The 17,130-nt window shown below is 42.3% G+C and overlaps 1 protein-coding gene across 1 annotated transcript in view; it reads left to right on the top strand.

Annotated features, from left to right (window-relative positions):
• The window catches only part of LOC122920024 (mucin-2-like), a 354,839-nt gene that overhangs the window by 99,058 nt on the left and 238,651 nt on the right, over positions 1-17,130 (top strand). The window contains exons 13-16 of the mRNA XM_044269233.1: positions 8,344-8,508; positions 11,009-11,103; positions 14,880-15,006; positions 16,378-16,633. Of these exons, the coding sequence (XP_044125168.1) occupies positions 8,344-8,508; positions 11,009-11,103; positions 14,880-15,006; positions 16,378-16,633 (643 nt within the window). The remainder of the gene's footprint in view (positions 1-8,343; positions 8,509-11,008; positions 11,104-14,879; positions 15,007-16,377; positions 16,634-17,130) is intronic.

Below are 17,130 nucleotides of genomic sequence, written 5' to 3' on the forward strand. Positions count from 1 at the left end.
TACAGAGAAACTGGAAGAAAGGCATAGAAGTGGATGTCCTTTGGCCACACCCACACTAATGACCACTTCATTGTGAACAATGCCCTGCGGAACCAGATTATGAATGTCACATAACTCCTGGCACATATAAGGGACAGGGAGGTGAGAGGCACCCAAGTGTCATGTCAAACTATTCTAAACAATTTACATCAGCGTAGTCTGCGTGCTAGACGAACTGCAAGGGTACCTGACCACAGGCGTCATCATCTTGCATGGGCCAGGGAGCTTCAGTAATGATCACTGATGAAAGTCAATTCATGCTGAGCAGAAATTATGGCTGCTAGCGATGTTAGAGATGCTATGCCTCAGCTACTGTTGTCACCAGATGAGCCTTTGATGGTGGTGGTGGTACAGTGTGGGTAGGTGTGTCTAGTCAATACAGAACTGCCCTACACTTTGTGAATTATACAGTGACAAGCCCATACTACTTGAATAACATCATTAATCCATTCATTGTGCCTCTGCATGAACAACACAGGCCTAATTTGATCTTCATGGACAACAAGCACCAGCTCATCGAGGTTGTATCATTAGGGAACGGCTGCTGGAGACTGGGGTACCTCAAATGGGGTGGCCTACACTTTCCCCAGACCTGAATCCCATTAAAAACCTATGGAATCAGCTGAGTTGCCATGTAGAGGTTCGTATTTCTGTACCCGAGAACCTCAGTGACCCTTTAAGAAGAGTTGGTTGCCACGCCTCAGCAGAGAATAAGTCGACTTGTGAACAGCATGAGATGTCGTTGTCAAGCTGTAAATGATGCTCAAGACCACATGACAAGTTATTTAGGCATTGACATTTTTTGTAGGGGTATACCCACCACTTTTGTTGGCTTTTGTTTCAATAAACTGTTTGAGATGAGTTAATGTCCATTGCACGCTTGTACTTTAATGCAGTACTTTCATGGTATAATATCACTGTAGAGTGAACTTTTTACGTTTTCCATGAATTTCACCTGAAAGCCAAATATCCCTAACTTTTTATTAGTAGTGTACACAGGCTCGAATGGCCCCACCAGGAAAGTGGGGGTTTCCTCGGTGGGCCCCCAGTCTCCTGCGCCTGGATATAAGATGGAGGAGTAATTATTTCTCCTTTCTCAGGAGAGATAATTATTGTAGCAACTAGGTGGCAGTATCGCACAGTGATGCAACCTCCTACTGGTGTAAATTGTACAGGAGGCCCTGCAGTATCTTCTAAACCTCCCAGGCTGCTGGCAGTGAAGGATGAGAGAACATGTCTGGCCATCCTTCTGCCCTCCCTGCTATCAGAAAACTGTGGCTTCTGGAGAGAAGGACTCCTCTGCGGTGCTGGGCTGATTTCTGAGGTGTGTGACAGTAGTGAGCTGTAGGAGACTGTAAGGGGGAAATAGGGGATTTGTTTATAATAGACTCAGATGTGTGTATGTATGCTGCTTTCTGCAGAGTTCAGAGTGGCATTGGGGGGACCCCCCAATGCTTCTGCTTTAGGCGCAGCCCCATAAAGGCCCCAGCTCTAGATGCCCAGTAATGCTCCCACTCTAAATGCACCCCTAGTATTGCCTCTTCTCCAGTTGCCCCCCTAATATCCCTGCTCCAGGATCCCCACTATTACCCTGTCTCAGGTGACTGTAATGCCTCTGCTCTAGGTGCACCCCATAAGTACCCCAGCTCCAGATTCCCCCACTCTAAATGTACCACTAATATTGCCTCTTCTCCAGTTACCCCTGCTCCAGGATCCCTGCTACCTACCTGCCTCAGGTGACCCTAATGCCTCTGCTTGAGTTATGACCCTCCGTTTGTGCCCATTGCTCACGTTGCTCCTCTAGCGCATTTGTTTGGGCTTTATTAAAGGTTGTGACCTGCAAAGGGGGTTGGACTTATGCCTGAAAAATTCTGCACAGTGCATCAAATTCTCCAGTATTGACACATATGGTTCACATGGCGGCAGTGATGATATTCCGTATTTATAGGCATCACTGTTGTCATATAAAGAGATACTAGTGGTGGAGGATTTAAAGGGGTTGTCCAAGTTTTCAAGTTATCCTCTCCACTCCATAGGACATAACTATATGATTAGTGGGGTCCGATTCTGCGACCCCCACTGATCCCAGGAACGGGTCCTGATCCCTTTTTTTATGGTGTGACAGGCTACACATACGCCCTGCTGCCCCATTCATTCTCTTTGGGACTACTGGAAATAGCCAGCACTGTACTCTGCCATCTCCATCAACCCCATAGAGAATGAATAGAGAGGCAGGGCATACGCTCGACTTGCCACTCAGTCAAGAAGGTGGATCAGTGGGGGCTCCAGCGTTCAAACCCCCCAACGATCACTTAGTTATCCCCGATCCTGTGGATACAGGATAACTAGAAAAGTGGACACAGTCCCTTTAACAGGCGAGCATTTCTATTTTAGTTTGACACATATTTTGGGCTAGATTTTTAATTCTTATTTTTTCTTTTTTTACACCCAAAGAAAACCTTTAAGGATAGGGAATGTGAAAAGGTCCAACAGCTATGACACCACAGGTGATAAGTGTCTGATTGATGGTGGTCTGACTGCTGGGACCCCAATGATCAAGGGAATGTGGTCTTAAGACCCTTGTGTACATAGATTGGCGGTAATGTAATTGAATGTCTCAGGACCCCTTTTTTATGATCAGTGGATGTTCCAGCAGTCAGACCCCAGCAATCGGATATTTATCACCTATCCTGTAGATAGGCGATAGGTTATGTGCAATCTGAGGAGGTTAAAATGTGATAAATGTAATGCCAGATATTTATGCATAAAGAGGTTAAACGGGTTTTCTCACTTCAGTAAATGGCATTTATCATGCAGTTAATATAAGGCACTTACTAATGTATTGTGATTCTCCATATTGCCTCCTTTCCATCACATTATACACAGCACATATCCGTGGTTACGACCAGCAGTGGTGGCCGTGCTTACACACTATAGGGAAAGGCTGGAAGTGCGCATAGACCAACACCTTTACCTATAGTGTGCAAGCATGACCACCACTGCTGGATTGCAAAGTGGGCAAAACCATGGATACGAGCTATGTATAATGTGATGGAAAAGAGCCAATATGGACAATCACAATACATTAGTAAATGCCTTGTATTAACTTTCTCTGCATGATAAAAGTCAAGTGAGACAACCCCTTTAAGTGTGCTACACTTTATAGGGTTGGGCACACATGTCTTGGTGTGTGCATTGCATGTTTCCTACGGGTGATTGGTGTGTGCTATATATGATCTATGTGCAGGGCAAGGGCTTTTTCTGCAGATCCTGTGACGTCACCGAATCTCCAGAAAAATTCTCCAGATTCAGCGCAGGGCAAGAGAACTGCTCCAATGCTCATGTCACAGGGGCTGAGTGGGGGAAGAAGGGGATATGTCCAGGGTTCAGCTCTGATTCCTGACAAAATAAATCTGATCTCTGCACTTTGATGCCGTATTAGTCTTCGTTCACATCTCTGGTAATCGGCATTTGGTAGAGCAGGGGTCAGCAACCTTCGGCACTACAGGTGTGGTGAAACTGCAACTCCCAGCATGCACACTTGCTTGGCTGTTCTCAGAACTCCCATAGAAGTGAGTAGGAGTTGTAGTTTTGCAACAGCTGGAATGCCGAAGGGTGCTGATCTCTGTGGTGTAGAACATCCTGCCAGAGTTCATCCACCACTGCTGGTTTCTGCCCTTCACTAGTAGAACAGTTTTTGTCAGGCCAAAACCCTGCTGGTAGTCTGCCATAGTCAGATCCTGTATTTTAAGCATCAATTTGCTCGGTTACGCACATTTTGAATCCTCTTTAGCCATTTCTGTCTGATATCTGTTTTTTAACATAAAAAAAAAGTTCTACACAAAGTATTTTCTTTCTTACCATCTAAAATAACGTATCTCAGATGGAAATGGCTAAAATTGATGCAAAATATGCATACATGAGCATGATGGGTGCATAAAATATAGGATCTGTTTTATTGCTTTTTTTTTTTCTTCTGACTGATCAGAAGAACGGAAAACTAACAGTAATGTGAACGCGGGCTTGGATGGTAGTGCTACATTATACCTACTAATGTCACCACTTGTGTACATGTTGTTTCATAAGCACCCCCCAGGTTATCAAAAACAGTAGTAATGTAGCACCAATGTACCTACAGTTCATGGGTGAGGGAGGGGAGGGGCTGGGGTAGAAGGTTGGAGAGACCAGGGATGGGTAGTCAGCGGGGCTTGGAAAGGATCATGAATTCTATGTATGCCCCTGCTTGTCTGCAATACCGACAATAATAGGACATGTTCTATAATTTTGCGGAACGGTCATGTGGACATACAGACACGGAATGCACATGGAGAATATGATGGTACGGACACGGAAAAAAAAATCTTCCAAAACATCAGAGGGATCTAATTGTTAAAAGGTATCAGTCAGGAGAAAGGTACAAAAGAATTTCCAAGGCATTAGATATACCATAGAACACAGTGAAGACAGCAAGCCTCTTCCTGAGGCTTGCTGTACTAAGTGGGCTTCTTATTAAGGGGAGTTAAAGAAAATGGGTTTAAGACAAGGAGCAGGAAACTAAGGTTGGATATAATTTCCTTGTGTGTTGTTGGCTTAATTCTAGGTAGTCCTTCAACTACAGAAGACAGGGTTTAATTCAAAATCATATTTACGGTTTTACTTTTTTACTGTTGTAATCCCCATTTAGTATGTGTTGCACAATTGACAACGCAGTCCAGTGCACATCTTGCAGGATGTATGCAGTCCTGGAACAGCCGTTTCGAGAGTGTACATCTTTGTTCAAGATGTGAGCAAATTACCCATTTGGAATCGCAAATTGAGTCTCTAAACGGGCAAGTTGCAACACTGAGAGGCATTGATAATTTGCAAAAGAGTTTGCTTCTCACCGAGCAAGCACTTTTTGGGGTAGATGACGGGGAAGGTGACAGAGAGGAGGCTGAGGAAAGTGAGGTACCTAGCTGGGTAAGAGTTAGAAAGCGGGGTAGAGGGAAGAGTGCCAGAGAAGCTAGCCCTGATGTGACACACCCAAACAAATTTGCACGTTTGGCAGATGAGGGGGATGTCCGTCCAGGGACAGCACTGCTGCAGCCGGACACTTCCTCTGCCAGTCAGGGGAATGTCTGCTCCAGTAAGCAGGGAACCAGGAGAGAAGGGCAGGCCAGACAGGTGCTGGTAGTGGAAGACTCCATTATTAGGGGAACAGATAGGGCAATCTGTCACAAAGACCGTGATCGCCGAACAGTGTGCTGTCTTCCTGGCACTAGAGTTTGACACATTGCAGATCGGGTTGACAGATTACTGGGAGGGGCTAGAGAAGATCCAGAAGTCATGGTCTATATCGGAACCAATGACAAAGTTAGAGGTAGGTGGAGAGTCCTTAAAAATGATTTCAGGGATTTAGGTCAAAAGCTTAGGGCAAGGACCTCAAAGGTAGTATTTTCTGAAATACTGCCTGTACCACAGGCCACACAAAAAGGCAGCAGGAGATTAGGGAGATTAACAAGTGGCTCAAGAACTGGTGTAGGAAAGAGAGGTTTGGGTTCCTGGAGAACTGGGCCGACTTCTCTATCGGCTACAGGCTCTATCGTAGGGACGGGCTGCACCTCAATGGGGAAGGGGCAGCTGTGTTGGGGAGAAAGATGGATAGAAGGTTGGAGGAGTGTTTAAACTAGGGACTGGTGGGGAGGGAAATTACATTATAGGAGGGGAAGATAGTGCAGAGAGAGACCGGGGGCAAGGTAGTGGGACTGGGGGAGGAATGGAAGGAGGGACTAGAACAGTTCAGAAGCAAAGGTGTAGGGTAAAAAATATACATAAACCTCTCAAATGTATGTATACTATTGCCAGAAGCCTGACTAATAAAACTGGGGAGCTGGAATTAGTCATGTGTGAGGAGAACTATGACATTGTGGGAATAACTGAGACATGGCTGTATGATAGCTATGACTGGGCAGTTAATGTACAGGGTTACAGTCTGTTTAGAAAGGATTGTCAAAACCGGAGAGGGGGGGGGGGGGGGGAGGGGGGGGAGGGGGGGGGGGGTTGCCTTTATGTAAAGTCTTGTCTAAAGCCCACACTCTGGGAATATATAAGTGAGGGCCATGAACATGTGGAGTCACTGTGGGTAGAGATACATGGAACTAAAAACAATAATAAATTACTAATAGGAGTTTACTATAAACCACCTAATATACCAGAGTCCACAGAAAATCTACTACTAAACGAGATAGACAAGGCGGCAAATCATAATGAGGTGGTTATTATGGGGGACTTCAACTACCCAGAGATAGACTGGGAAACTGAAACTTGTATATCTCATAAAAGGAAACAGGTTCTTGGCAATAACCAAAGACAATTACCTCTCCCAACTGGTTCAGGACCTGACTAGAGGGACGGCCATACTCGACTTAGTATTACCCAATAGGCCTGACAGAACAACAGACGTGTAGGTTGGCGGACACTTGGAAAATAGTGACCATAAAGTAATAACCTTCCAATTATCATTCAAAAGAGTGTTTCTAAAGGGAGTAACAAAAATACCAAACTTCAAAAAAGCTAAATTTAGCCAACTAAGAGAGGCCATAGGCCTAACTAACTAGAACAAAGTCCTCAAAAATAAAAATACAGTCACAAAATGGGATATCTTTAAAAGCATCCTAAAATCTCATTGTAAGAGGTACGTACCGTATGGGAATAAAAGGTTAAGGAACAAAAAGAAACCAATGTGGATAAATAGAACTCTAAAGAAAGCAATAAATGACAAAAAGAAAGCAACACATCACTAAAACAGGAGTGTAGCACGGAAGCACTGAAAACTATAAGGAAAAAAATAGAATATGTAAAAAACAAATAAAAGCGGCCAAACTAGAGACCGAGAGATTAATTGCCAAAGAGAGTAAAACTAACCCTAAAATGTTCTTCAATTATATAAATGTTAAAAAGTATAAATTTGAAGGTGTCGGCGATAAGGAGAAAGCAAATCTATTTTTTTTCCCAATGTATTCACTGAGGAAAATAAACTGTCAAATGACATGCAGAATGTAAAAATAGATTCCCCATTAAAAGTGTCCTCTCTGACCCAGGAAGAAGTGCAACAGCGACTTAAAAAGATTAAAATAGACAAATCACCAGGGCCACGTGGCATACACCCCTGTATCCTAAGGGAATTAAGTAATGTCATAGCCAGACCCTCATTTCTGATATTTGCAGATTCTATACTGACAGGGAATGTCCCACAGGATTGGCACATGGCAAATGTGGTGCCAATATTCAAAAAGGGTCCAAAAACAGAGCCTGGAAACTATAGGCCGGTAAGTTTAACATCTGTTGTGGGTAAACTGTTTGAAGGTTTTCTAAGAGATGCTATCTTAGAGCATCTTAACGGAAATAAGAAAATAACGCCATACTAGCATGGCTTCATGACGGATCGGTCATTACAAACTAATTTAATCAGTTTCTATGAGGAGGTTCTAGACTTGACAGCGGCGAATCAATGGATGTCATATATAAAAGGTTAGTATATAAAATGAAAATGTTCGGACTGGGATAAAAACGTCTGTATGTGGGTAAGTAACCGGCTCAATGATAGAAAACAGAGGGTGGTTATTAACGGTACACACTCAGATTGGGTCAGATTCTCTTAAATATATTTATTAATGATCTTGCAAAAGGCTTGCATAGTAAAATGTCAATTTTTGCAGATGACACTAAACTGTGTAAAGTAATTAACACTGAAGAGGACAGTATACTACTACAGAGGTATCTGGATAGATTGGAGGCTTGGGCAGATAAGTGGCAGATAAGGTTTAACACTGACAAATGTAAAGTAATGCATATGGGAAGGAATAATGCAAGTCACCCGTACATACTAAAATCTGTGGGGTTATCTGAAGAAGGCTTTACACAGGAGATGCCCTCGCAATCTGACAGATTTGGAGTGTTTTTGCAAAGAAGAGTGGGCAAATCTTGCCAAGTCAAAATGTGCCATACTGATAGACTCATACCCAAAAAGACTGAATGCTGTAATAAAATCAAAAGGTGCTTCAACAAAGTATTAGTTTAAGGGTGTGCAGACTTATGCAACCATATTATTTTATTTTTATATTTTTACTTCCCTCTACCTAAAATATTTCAGTTTGTTTTTCAATTGAGTTGTACTGTTTATAGGTCACATTAAAGGTGGAAAAAGTTCTGAAATGATTTATCTTTGTCTCATTTTTTTTTACATCACAGAAACTTGACATTTTAACAGGGGTGTGTAGACTTTTTCACAGTTTCATTGACTGGTTACCTATTTATATCCTTCAGGTCTATGTGGAAACTTCAATGATAAGCAATTTGATGACTTTGTTATACCAAATGGAATGTCAGTGCAAGATCTGGATACTTTCGCACATTCATGGCGAAGTGAACAAACTTGCTTAAAAGCCTCAACTGAAGTTATTGATCCATGTTCCATTAACATTCAAAAAGGTGAGTAAATGTCATATACAGGTAAAGATGTATACACAACTTGCTATGTCACATACAGATGTAGCAAGGACCAAAATCTGTGCGTTAGCATGCCACCCCCACAGTGTAACTTGTTACAAACTTTAGGCTTTAGAAGCTTTGCACATACAGTAGTTAAACTAAGCCAGCAAGATAAGCTAGTGTTATAATGCACCAGGAATGACTTTAATGCTGGTTGGTATGATCTAACTTTTTCCAGAAAATATCAGGTAAGACTACTGGATTATCATGTATATAAATTCTAGTGAAATTCAATTGGGGCAGTTTTATTAATATTATTATCTTAAATTTAGCTTAGTACCAGGCAGGAAGATGCACACTTTTATCACAGTGGCACACGCTGTGTTATAGATTTGGCGCATATTGTTTAACATGTTAGATACTTTTCCTTACACCATCTCTTGATTGGTTTACCTTAGACCAATATCTTGCACCAATATTTGGGTGCAATCTGGCCTGTTTTAAGACTCCTTAAAGCCATCCTTTTTTAGACACTTTTCAGAACTGTCAAATAGAGCACAGAAAGTTTTTAAAACACCTAAGAAATATGGCTCAATGCATGTACACACATCTTTTCTTTGGCTCAGATTGAATTCTGACACATTTAGCGTAGTATACAGTATCTCCTTATTATTCCTTTTACTATAGTTACTGAATTATTTGGTGCTCACATTATGTACTTCTCTTTGATGTTGCTGTGACCCAGAGGGGAGGAGTGGTAGTGGCTATGATGGTGGTAGTAGTACTTCCCAGTTGACGGCGGCAGTCTTCACTCTAGTTCTCCTTGGGTAGTGCATCACATGGAGGGCACACACTGAGTGCTAGGACTCCTGCCTGGTGTTAGTCTCTGGATTTTAAAGCTGGAGGCCTGACCACCTTCAAGCTCTCCTTGCCTAGAACTCTCTAGGGCTCTAAAGGAGCCAGACACCACTTAGCCCCCTTAAGAGGGCTGAGCCAACATAATTAACCCTGGCTGTGCCTGCCCCATGCTCAGACATACTTAGTATACACCATGTTGCATACAATAAAATGACCTTACATTAGAATGCATAATAGTAAATAACACTTGCAGATACCCCTGTACCGGGGTACTGCAAAAGCAAGGCAATGATAGTATTCAGTTCAGTTGTTCCAGGATACATATACAATAATTCCTAAGCTAAACATAGGATAACTGGCAGTGAGACGGCTGACTCTGAGTTTCTCTCTATCATATCCAGACTACTTTCCAAATCAACCACAGGGGTACAGAATGTCCCAATATCTACTTCCCAAAGCCCGGTGTAGTTCCTTAAAAGGGTATCTAATCTATGGTAAAAATTTGGGTGCCTCAGGCAATGTACCCTTTCTACTAGTAGTAAGGTCTGTTGCTATACCAGAGTGATTGCCCTTACTATCTCTCCTTTGCACCAATCTTTCACTTTTGTCCAACACAGCCTATACATTCTGTTCTTCTTTCTCTCTCTGGGGGTAATTGTAGTTGGTTGGTTCCTTGAAGTAGGTCTTCTGCACAGGCAACATGTATTAATATCAAAACTCATATTTTAACTGTGGTTCAGATAATTTGATTAAGTTGTGAGACAGACCAACCTTTTTTTTTGCATGAGTTTCCAGTGATCTTGGATATCATTCGTTTTTAAACCTACTGTGAATCATTTAATCTTGTTTGTCAAAGTCCATTGTGCATTACAATCCTTTTGTACTGGCTTAAAAGTATTGATTTTTTTTGTAGTGTCCTACTGAAAAATCCAGGTAACTACTTACTATCCAGTTTCTTAAAGTGGATACAAATGATGATACGACTCTCATTGCGTTACACTATAATATCAAGAAAGATTGCTCCATCTTTGTTGATGGTACTGGTGAAAGATAGACCCTGGGTCTATACATTGATGATCTTTTTATTCTTTGAAAAGGTGACTCTGATATAGCCACCAAAATATGTGAGTCTCTTAATTTTAATGTCAGGGTCACCTTTTCAAAGAATAAAAAGATCATCAATGTATCTTCTTTATAGCAAAATATGTATATGTATATACACATATAATATATGCATAGTGTAAGAGTGATTCCAGATGTAGGATATCTCAAAATGACTCATGAAGAGATTAACATAGTTTAGTGCCACTTTCGTGCCCATTGTGGTCCCTTTTTTTAACTAAAGATAGATTTGATCTTTAAAGGTGAAATCATTGTTCTCTGAAATGAAGGTCATTCCAGTAAGGATGAAACCAGCTTCCTTTCTTTTTTTTTCTCATGGCAGAATCGATGTCCAAATATTATTTAAGGCTATATAATCCTAAATTATGTTTAATATTACTGTATAAAGCTGTTACATTGAGGGTAATGAAAAGAGTATCTTCAGAGTCAGACAATTGGAAATTATCCAATCTAAAGATGAGCTGAGCATAGTCTTTCAATCAGTTCAGTCTTTAATGATATAATGCTATTTTTATTATAGAGTCATATGCCTCACTGTGGTGCTCCAAGTTAAATTCCAAAGATTCAGTTTTTGCTGTGTGTCACCATGTTATCAATCCAGCTCCCTTCTATCAGGTAAAGTATCCAGTCATGTTCGATAGATCAGTTTATATCTATCTATCTATCTATCTATCTACTCTACTGTATCTGTCTTAATGAATGTGTGGCTAAAAAGAAACTATAAATTCTTGTAAAAATATATATATTTCCTTGCATTTTTTTACATACCACAGAATGGTATGTGACAGCACCATATATTTGCTGTATTTTATGATGGGTTGTATTGGCCAAACAGGACAATATTTTTTCAGCAACCTTTTGTGTTTACTTCTAATGAATCAGCCTTGGACATGTGATGGTCACACAGGTGCTCATTATAGTTACAGTACAGTTATCAGAACTGTGTCTTGTCCTGAGACAGTCCACATGGACTATTGTGGGACTGTATACTGTGGGGAGCTGTATATTATGTGGGGCTGTATACTGTGTGGTGGGCTGTATACTGTGTGGGGCTGTATACTGTGGGGGGCCTGTATACTGTGGGGGCCTGTATACTGTGTGGTGGGCTGTATACTGTGTGGTGGGCTGTATACTGTGTGGGGGGCTGTATACTGTGTGGGGGCCTGTATACTGTGTGGGGGCTGTTTACTGTGTGGGGGAGCTGTATACTGTGTGGGGGGATGTATACCGTGTGGGGGGGCTGTATACTGTGTGGGGGCCTGTATACTGTGTGGTGGGCTTTATACTGTGTGGTGGGCTGTATACTGTGTGGGGGTCTGTATATTGTGGGGGGCCTTATACTGTGTGGTGGGCTGTATACTGTGTGGGGGGGCTGTATACTGTGTGGGGACTGTATACTGTGTGGGGGCCTGTATACTGTGTGGTGGGCTGTATACTGTGTGGGGGCCTGTATACTGTGGTGGGCTGTATACTGTGTGGGGGGCCTGTATACTGTGTGGGGGGGCTGTATACTGTGTGAGGGGCTGTATACTGTGTGGGGGTCTGTATACTGTGTGGGGGAGTGTATACTGTGGGGGGGCCTGTATACTATGGGGGGCTGTATACTGTGGGGGGGGGGCCTGTATAGTGTGGGGGGCCTGTATAGTGTGGGGGGGGCTGTATAGTGTGGGGGCTGTATATTATGGAGTGCTATACTGCTGTACTGTATATTGTGGGGGCCTGTATAGTGTGGGGGGATGTATATTGTGGAGTGCTATACTGCTGTACTGTATACTGTGGGGGGCTGTATACTGTGTTGGGGCTGTATACTGTGTGGGGGCTGTATTACTGTGTGGGGGCCTGTATACTGTGTGGTGGGCTGTATACTGTGTGGGGGCCTGTATACTGTGGTGGGCTGTATACTGTGTGGGGGGGCTGTATACTGTGTGAGGGGCTGTATACTGTGTGGGGGGCTGTATACTGTGTGGGGGAGTGTATACTGTGTGGGGGTCTGTATACTGTGGGGGGCTGTATACTGTGTGGGGGTCTGTATATTGTGTGGGGGCCTGTATACTGTGGGGGGCTGTATACTGTGGGGGGGTCTGTATAGTGTGGGGGGCCTGTATAGTGTGGGGGGGGCTGTATAGTGTGGGGGATGTATATTGTGGAGTGCTATACTGCTGTACTGTATACTGTGGGGTCTGTATACTGTGGGTGCGGTATAGTGTGGAGTGCTATACTGCTGTACTGTATAGTGTGGGGGGGCTGTATCGTGTATAGTTTGGGCTGCTGTATACAGTGAGGTGTTGTATACTGTGAGGTGTTGTTTACTGTGGGGTGCTGTATACTGTGGGCTGCTATACTGCTCTACTATATACTGTGGGGTACTGTATAGTGTGGGGTGCTATACTGCATACTGTGTGGTGCTGTATACTATAGGGTGCTATACTGCATACTGTGGGGTGCTGGGGTGCACTGGAACACTAGGGTGAGCCGAGCCCTGCTCTCCTTCCTGCAGAGCGGTGCCCACTTCCAGCCTGAGCCTAACTGCCCAGAACACTGATCCTGAGCCGCTGGAGTCTTCAGAACTGGAAGTATTTACAGTAATTCACTGTTCTCTACCAGATGTGTGGATTTTTTGTGGGTGTGTTGTGGTGGAAGGCGTGATTGCCTGCTAAGGTGTGGGAAGGCGGGATCCAGGGGGCCCAAGTAAATTTTTGCCCAGGGTCCAATCAATATTAAAGACGGCCCTGAACATAGAAACGTGATTCAAAGGTCATTTTCTGATGACATATTTCGTTTAAAATAAGCACTATTCATCAGATGAATAATGATACAACTAGTACAATGTTGCTCCAGTTGTCTTGCATACAGTGAACCATCACCCATAGGCTTTATTCACCAATGATGTTTTATCCAAAAATCCAATATCTGGAGGTGGTAATTCTACTGGTTAGAACAGAAGGGCTACCGATTGCCAGACTCCATAGTAATGTGTCTGCTGTATATATAACATACTACAATGTCTCTCCTCAGAATAATTGTTATTAGGCATATCATTTGTGCTGTGAACTCACGAATGTCCAGGGAGCTTCCTCTGTTCCATAGCGCAGTGTACTCATACATCCAGCCGTCGCTCGCCACCAGTTGCACTTCCTGTCGCCAGCATCTGCGCAATGTCAGGGCCTGGACGCCGTGCGCTGTATTACCAGAGTGATGCCGCATTTATAGAGTTTCAAATCCAGTGCAGGTAGTCTTATAGAGTTAAATTGATGGTCGCTGCTTCAAGATGACTACTAAACAGAAGCCTCCAAACGCGTTTCGAAATCACCCTGAATTTTTTCTTCAGTGGATAGGCTTCCTGACATACTCCTACTCATAGTTCTTTTAAGTAGCACCTACCAGTGATGGCTAACCTCCGGGACTTCAGCTGTGGTGAAACTACAACCCCCAGCATGCTCCATTCATTTCTATGAAGTTCTGAGAACAGCCAAGCAAGGGGGCATCTTGGGAGTTGTAGTTTTACCACAGCTGGAGTGCCATTGGTTAGCCATCACAGACCTATTGCATTATATAAAACCTAGACTGAAGTCACACCTTCATGCTCCAAACAGAGCAATGTGTGGCAGGGGATCACGACATTTGATACATTTAGTGCAAATTATGGCAACGCAGACTCCTTTGAAAACTGACTAAAAATTTATGTGGTCATTTATCAAACTGGTGTAAAGTAGAACTGGCTTAGTTGCCCATAGCAAACAATCAGATTTCACCTTTCATTTTCCAAAGGAGCTGTCCAAAATAAAAGGTGGAATCTGATTGGTTGCTATGGGCAACTAAGCCAGCTCTACTTTACATCAGTTTGTTAAATGACACCATTAGTCTTATGATAAATCCCTTTTAAAGGGAACCTGTCACCAGTTTTATGGTGTCCTAACTAAGGGCAACATAAATAAGTGACTGGTTCTCTTAGCAAAATGCTGGGTCACTTTCTTTAATTGACCCAGTCAATCTGCCAACATCTTGTATTGAAAAGCTCCAGCTGATAATGATGAGTCATGAATATTCATGAGCTCCTGACTCTCCCCGCCCACCTGCTGCTGATTGACAGTTATTTTCCATAGGAATCAGCAGCAGGTGGACAGGGGAGTGGCTATAGCTCTGAATTAAATAAATGCTGGACTCACTGACATCACGCTGGACTCAAATCAGCTCATTAGCATGTGGCATGCGGCATCTTTGTGTGTATATTATGAGGTAACCATCTGTCACACCAGTAAGTGAATACGTCTAAGGCACTTTTTAGTAGTTAATGATTGTATATAATTAGTTAGATTATAATCAAATATCCACATGACAGGTTCCCTTTAAGTTATACTTTAACAGTGAGATGCAATTTCTTTCCATTATAGAAATGCTTGTATGACACTTGTTTGTGCAAAAATTCTGAGAATTGTATGTGTGCAGCCCTTTCAAGTTATGTCCGAGCTTGCACTGAGCGCGGTGTCATAATTGCGAACTGGAGGATAAAAATGTGCGGTGAGTAGTGGGATTTAACCATTTTTGCAAATTAAATTTAGGTGAGGGCAATTTTGAGATTTTTTCTTCAGACACACAGTACATGATACATGCAATGTTTTACGCTGGTCTATGATATCCCCTGTGCTGCTGGAGCATGCGCCTAATTTATGACGAGGTGTTTTGACAGACCGTGACCGTAGACTGAAATCTACATCAGCTCCTAGCTGTCATAGAATTCCCAAACTTTTTTTTTAATGTAAAAATAAATAAATAAATGGCCTAAAAGAAGATAAATGACCCAGGTCTGTTGGCCCCGACCCCTTCCACCCTTGCAATGCCCCCTTTTCGAGGCAATAGGTAGGGCAGTGTAGAACTGCCACTTGTGCCTACAGTTAGACGCAATGGCCGTTAAAAAGTTGAAAATACGAGGTTTTCAGTTTTTTTACACCAGAAATCTGGTGTGGGAGAATGATACAGTCCTCAAATTATTTAATGCCATCCATTCTGGGAGAAACAATAAAATGGGAAGAAAATAGTTACTGACTGAACACTTGCTGTCCCATCTGCTTTTATCATGATCTACTCCAGTGATGGCTAACCTCCGACACTCCAGCTGTGGTGAAACTACGACTCCCAGCATGCTCCATTCATTTCGATGACAGCCAAACAAGTGTACATCTTGGGAGTCGTAGTTTTACCACAGTTGGAGTGCCGAAGGATAGCCATCACAGAGCTACTCTATTCTTCAACTTGAAACCTTCCTCAGTACAGACACAAATTCTGTGCTTTAGTCTTTTGTACTACATCCTGACTCTAGCATCTCTGAGAAGGTTCTGCCTGCAGTTTTGGAATCCAAAACCAGGAGTTAATTCAAAGAAGAGGAGAAGCCATACCTGTCCTTTCTACTTTCTCTTCTTTTACGACCTACTCCTGATTTTGGCTTCCATAATAGAATGCAGAAAACTGACCGTGTGGCCGAACCTTGACAGAAACTGCCATAGTTAGCGTCAGTGACTTCTTCCCACCCTTATTACCCAGACAACACACTGCTGACCAATCCATTCCTGTTTAAAGGGACACAGTTCCACCTGTAAGGAGCAATTAGCATGTTTGGCATAAGACTGCTGAGGCTTGTATTTGTCTGCTGGGGTCATATAGATGTATGGCATGTGATCCTGCTGCCTAGATCTATGGGTGGGCACTGGAATGCTAAAATAGTAGTATATCATAGATTATTTTTTTTTTACATTTTGAGCGTGGACATGAGTTTTAGGGGATAGAAAAGGCTTTACCTCTGATTTATCTAGACATATTACAGAAATAAAAAAAAAAAAATATATATATATATATACTGTATATATATAATTTTTTATTTTCTTTTTATTTTAGACAAATATATTAAAGACTGCCTGCCTCCACTGGTTTATAAAAATAATGTCGAGACATGCCAAACTACTTGCAAATCTTTGAGTGTGGCAGATAGATCATGCACCATGGACTTTACTCCCATTGATGGCTGCGTCTGTAAGAAGGGATTGTACTTGACACAATACGGTCAATGTGTTCCACAGAGTCAATGTTATTGTTACCACTTGGGAACATATCATAGACCTGGAGAAAAACTTTACAGAAATGGCATTGAGTGGTATGTATTATTGAATTGTCAGTCATCTGCATACTATGGATACCATGGTTTCCTAATAACTTCCAAAGGTCCACGTTCTATAAAGCATTATGCTTGTTCAGCATTCCTATACACTGTATGCTATGGGCCTCACTATAAGTTCTCGTGCACACAACCGTATTTTTCATCCATGTGCTATCTACATTTTTTGTAACTAGCACACTGACTCATTCATTTCTATGGATATGTTTTGCGGATTTGTGTGTCTGTTCTGCAAATTATAGATCAGGTAATATTCTTGTCTTTATTGTGGACAAGTAAACTTCAGAATTCACATGGACGGTATCCGTATTTTTCAGATCTGTTGTTTTGTAGACCGAAATACGGACTGCCCTGTGCATTGCCTTACTATGCAGTGTAATATTTGTGCATTGATATGGTATGACTTGTAATCGTACATAAATATATGTTAAATATACATTAGCTACTGTTTACACTAGTGTCATGGCGCCAGGGGT

Source organism: Bufo gargarizans, chromosome 10, assembly GCF_014858855.1.
Source record: "Bufo gargarizans isolate SCDJY-AF-19 chromosome 10, ASM1485885v1, whole genome shotgun sequence".
Classification (NCBI taxonomy): domain Eukaryota; kingdom Metazoa; phylum Chordata; class Amphibia; order Anura; family Bufonidae; genus Bufo; species Bufo gargarizans.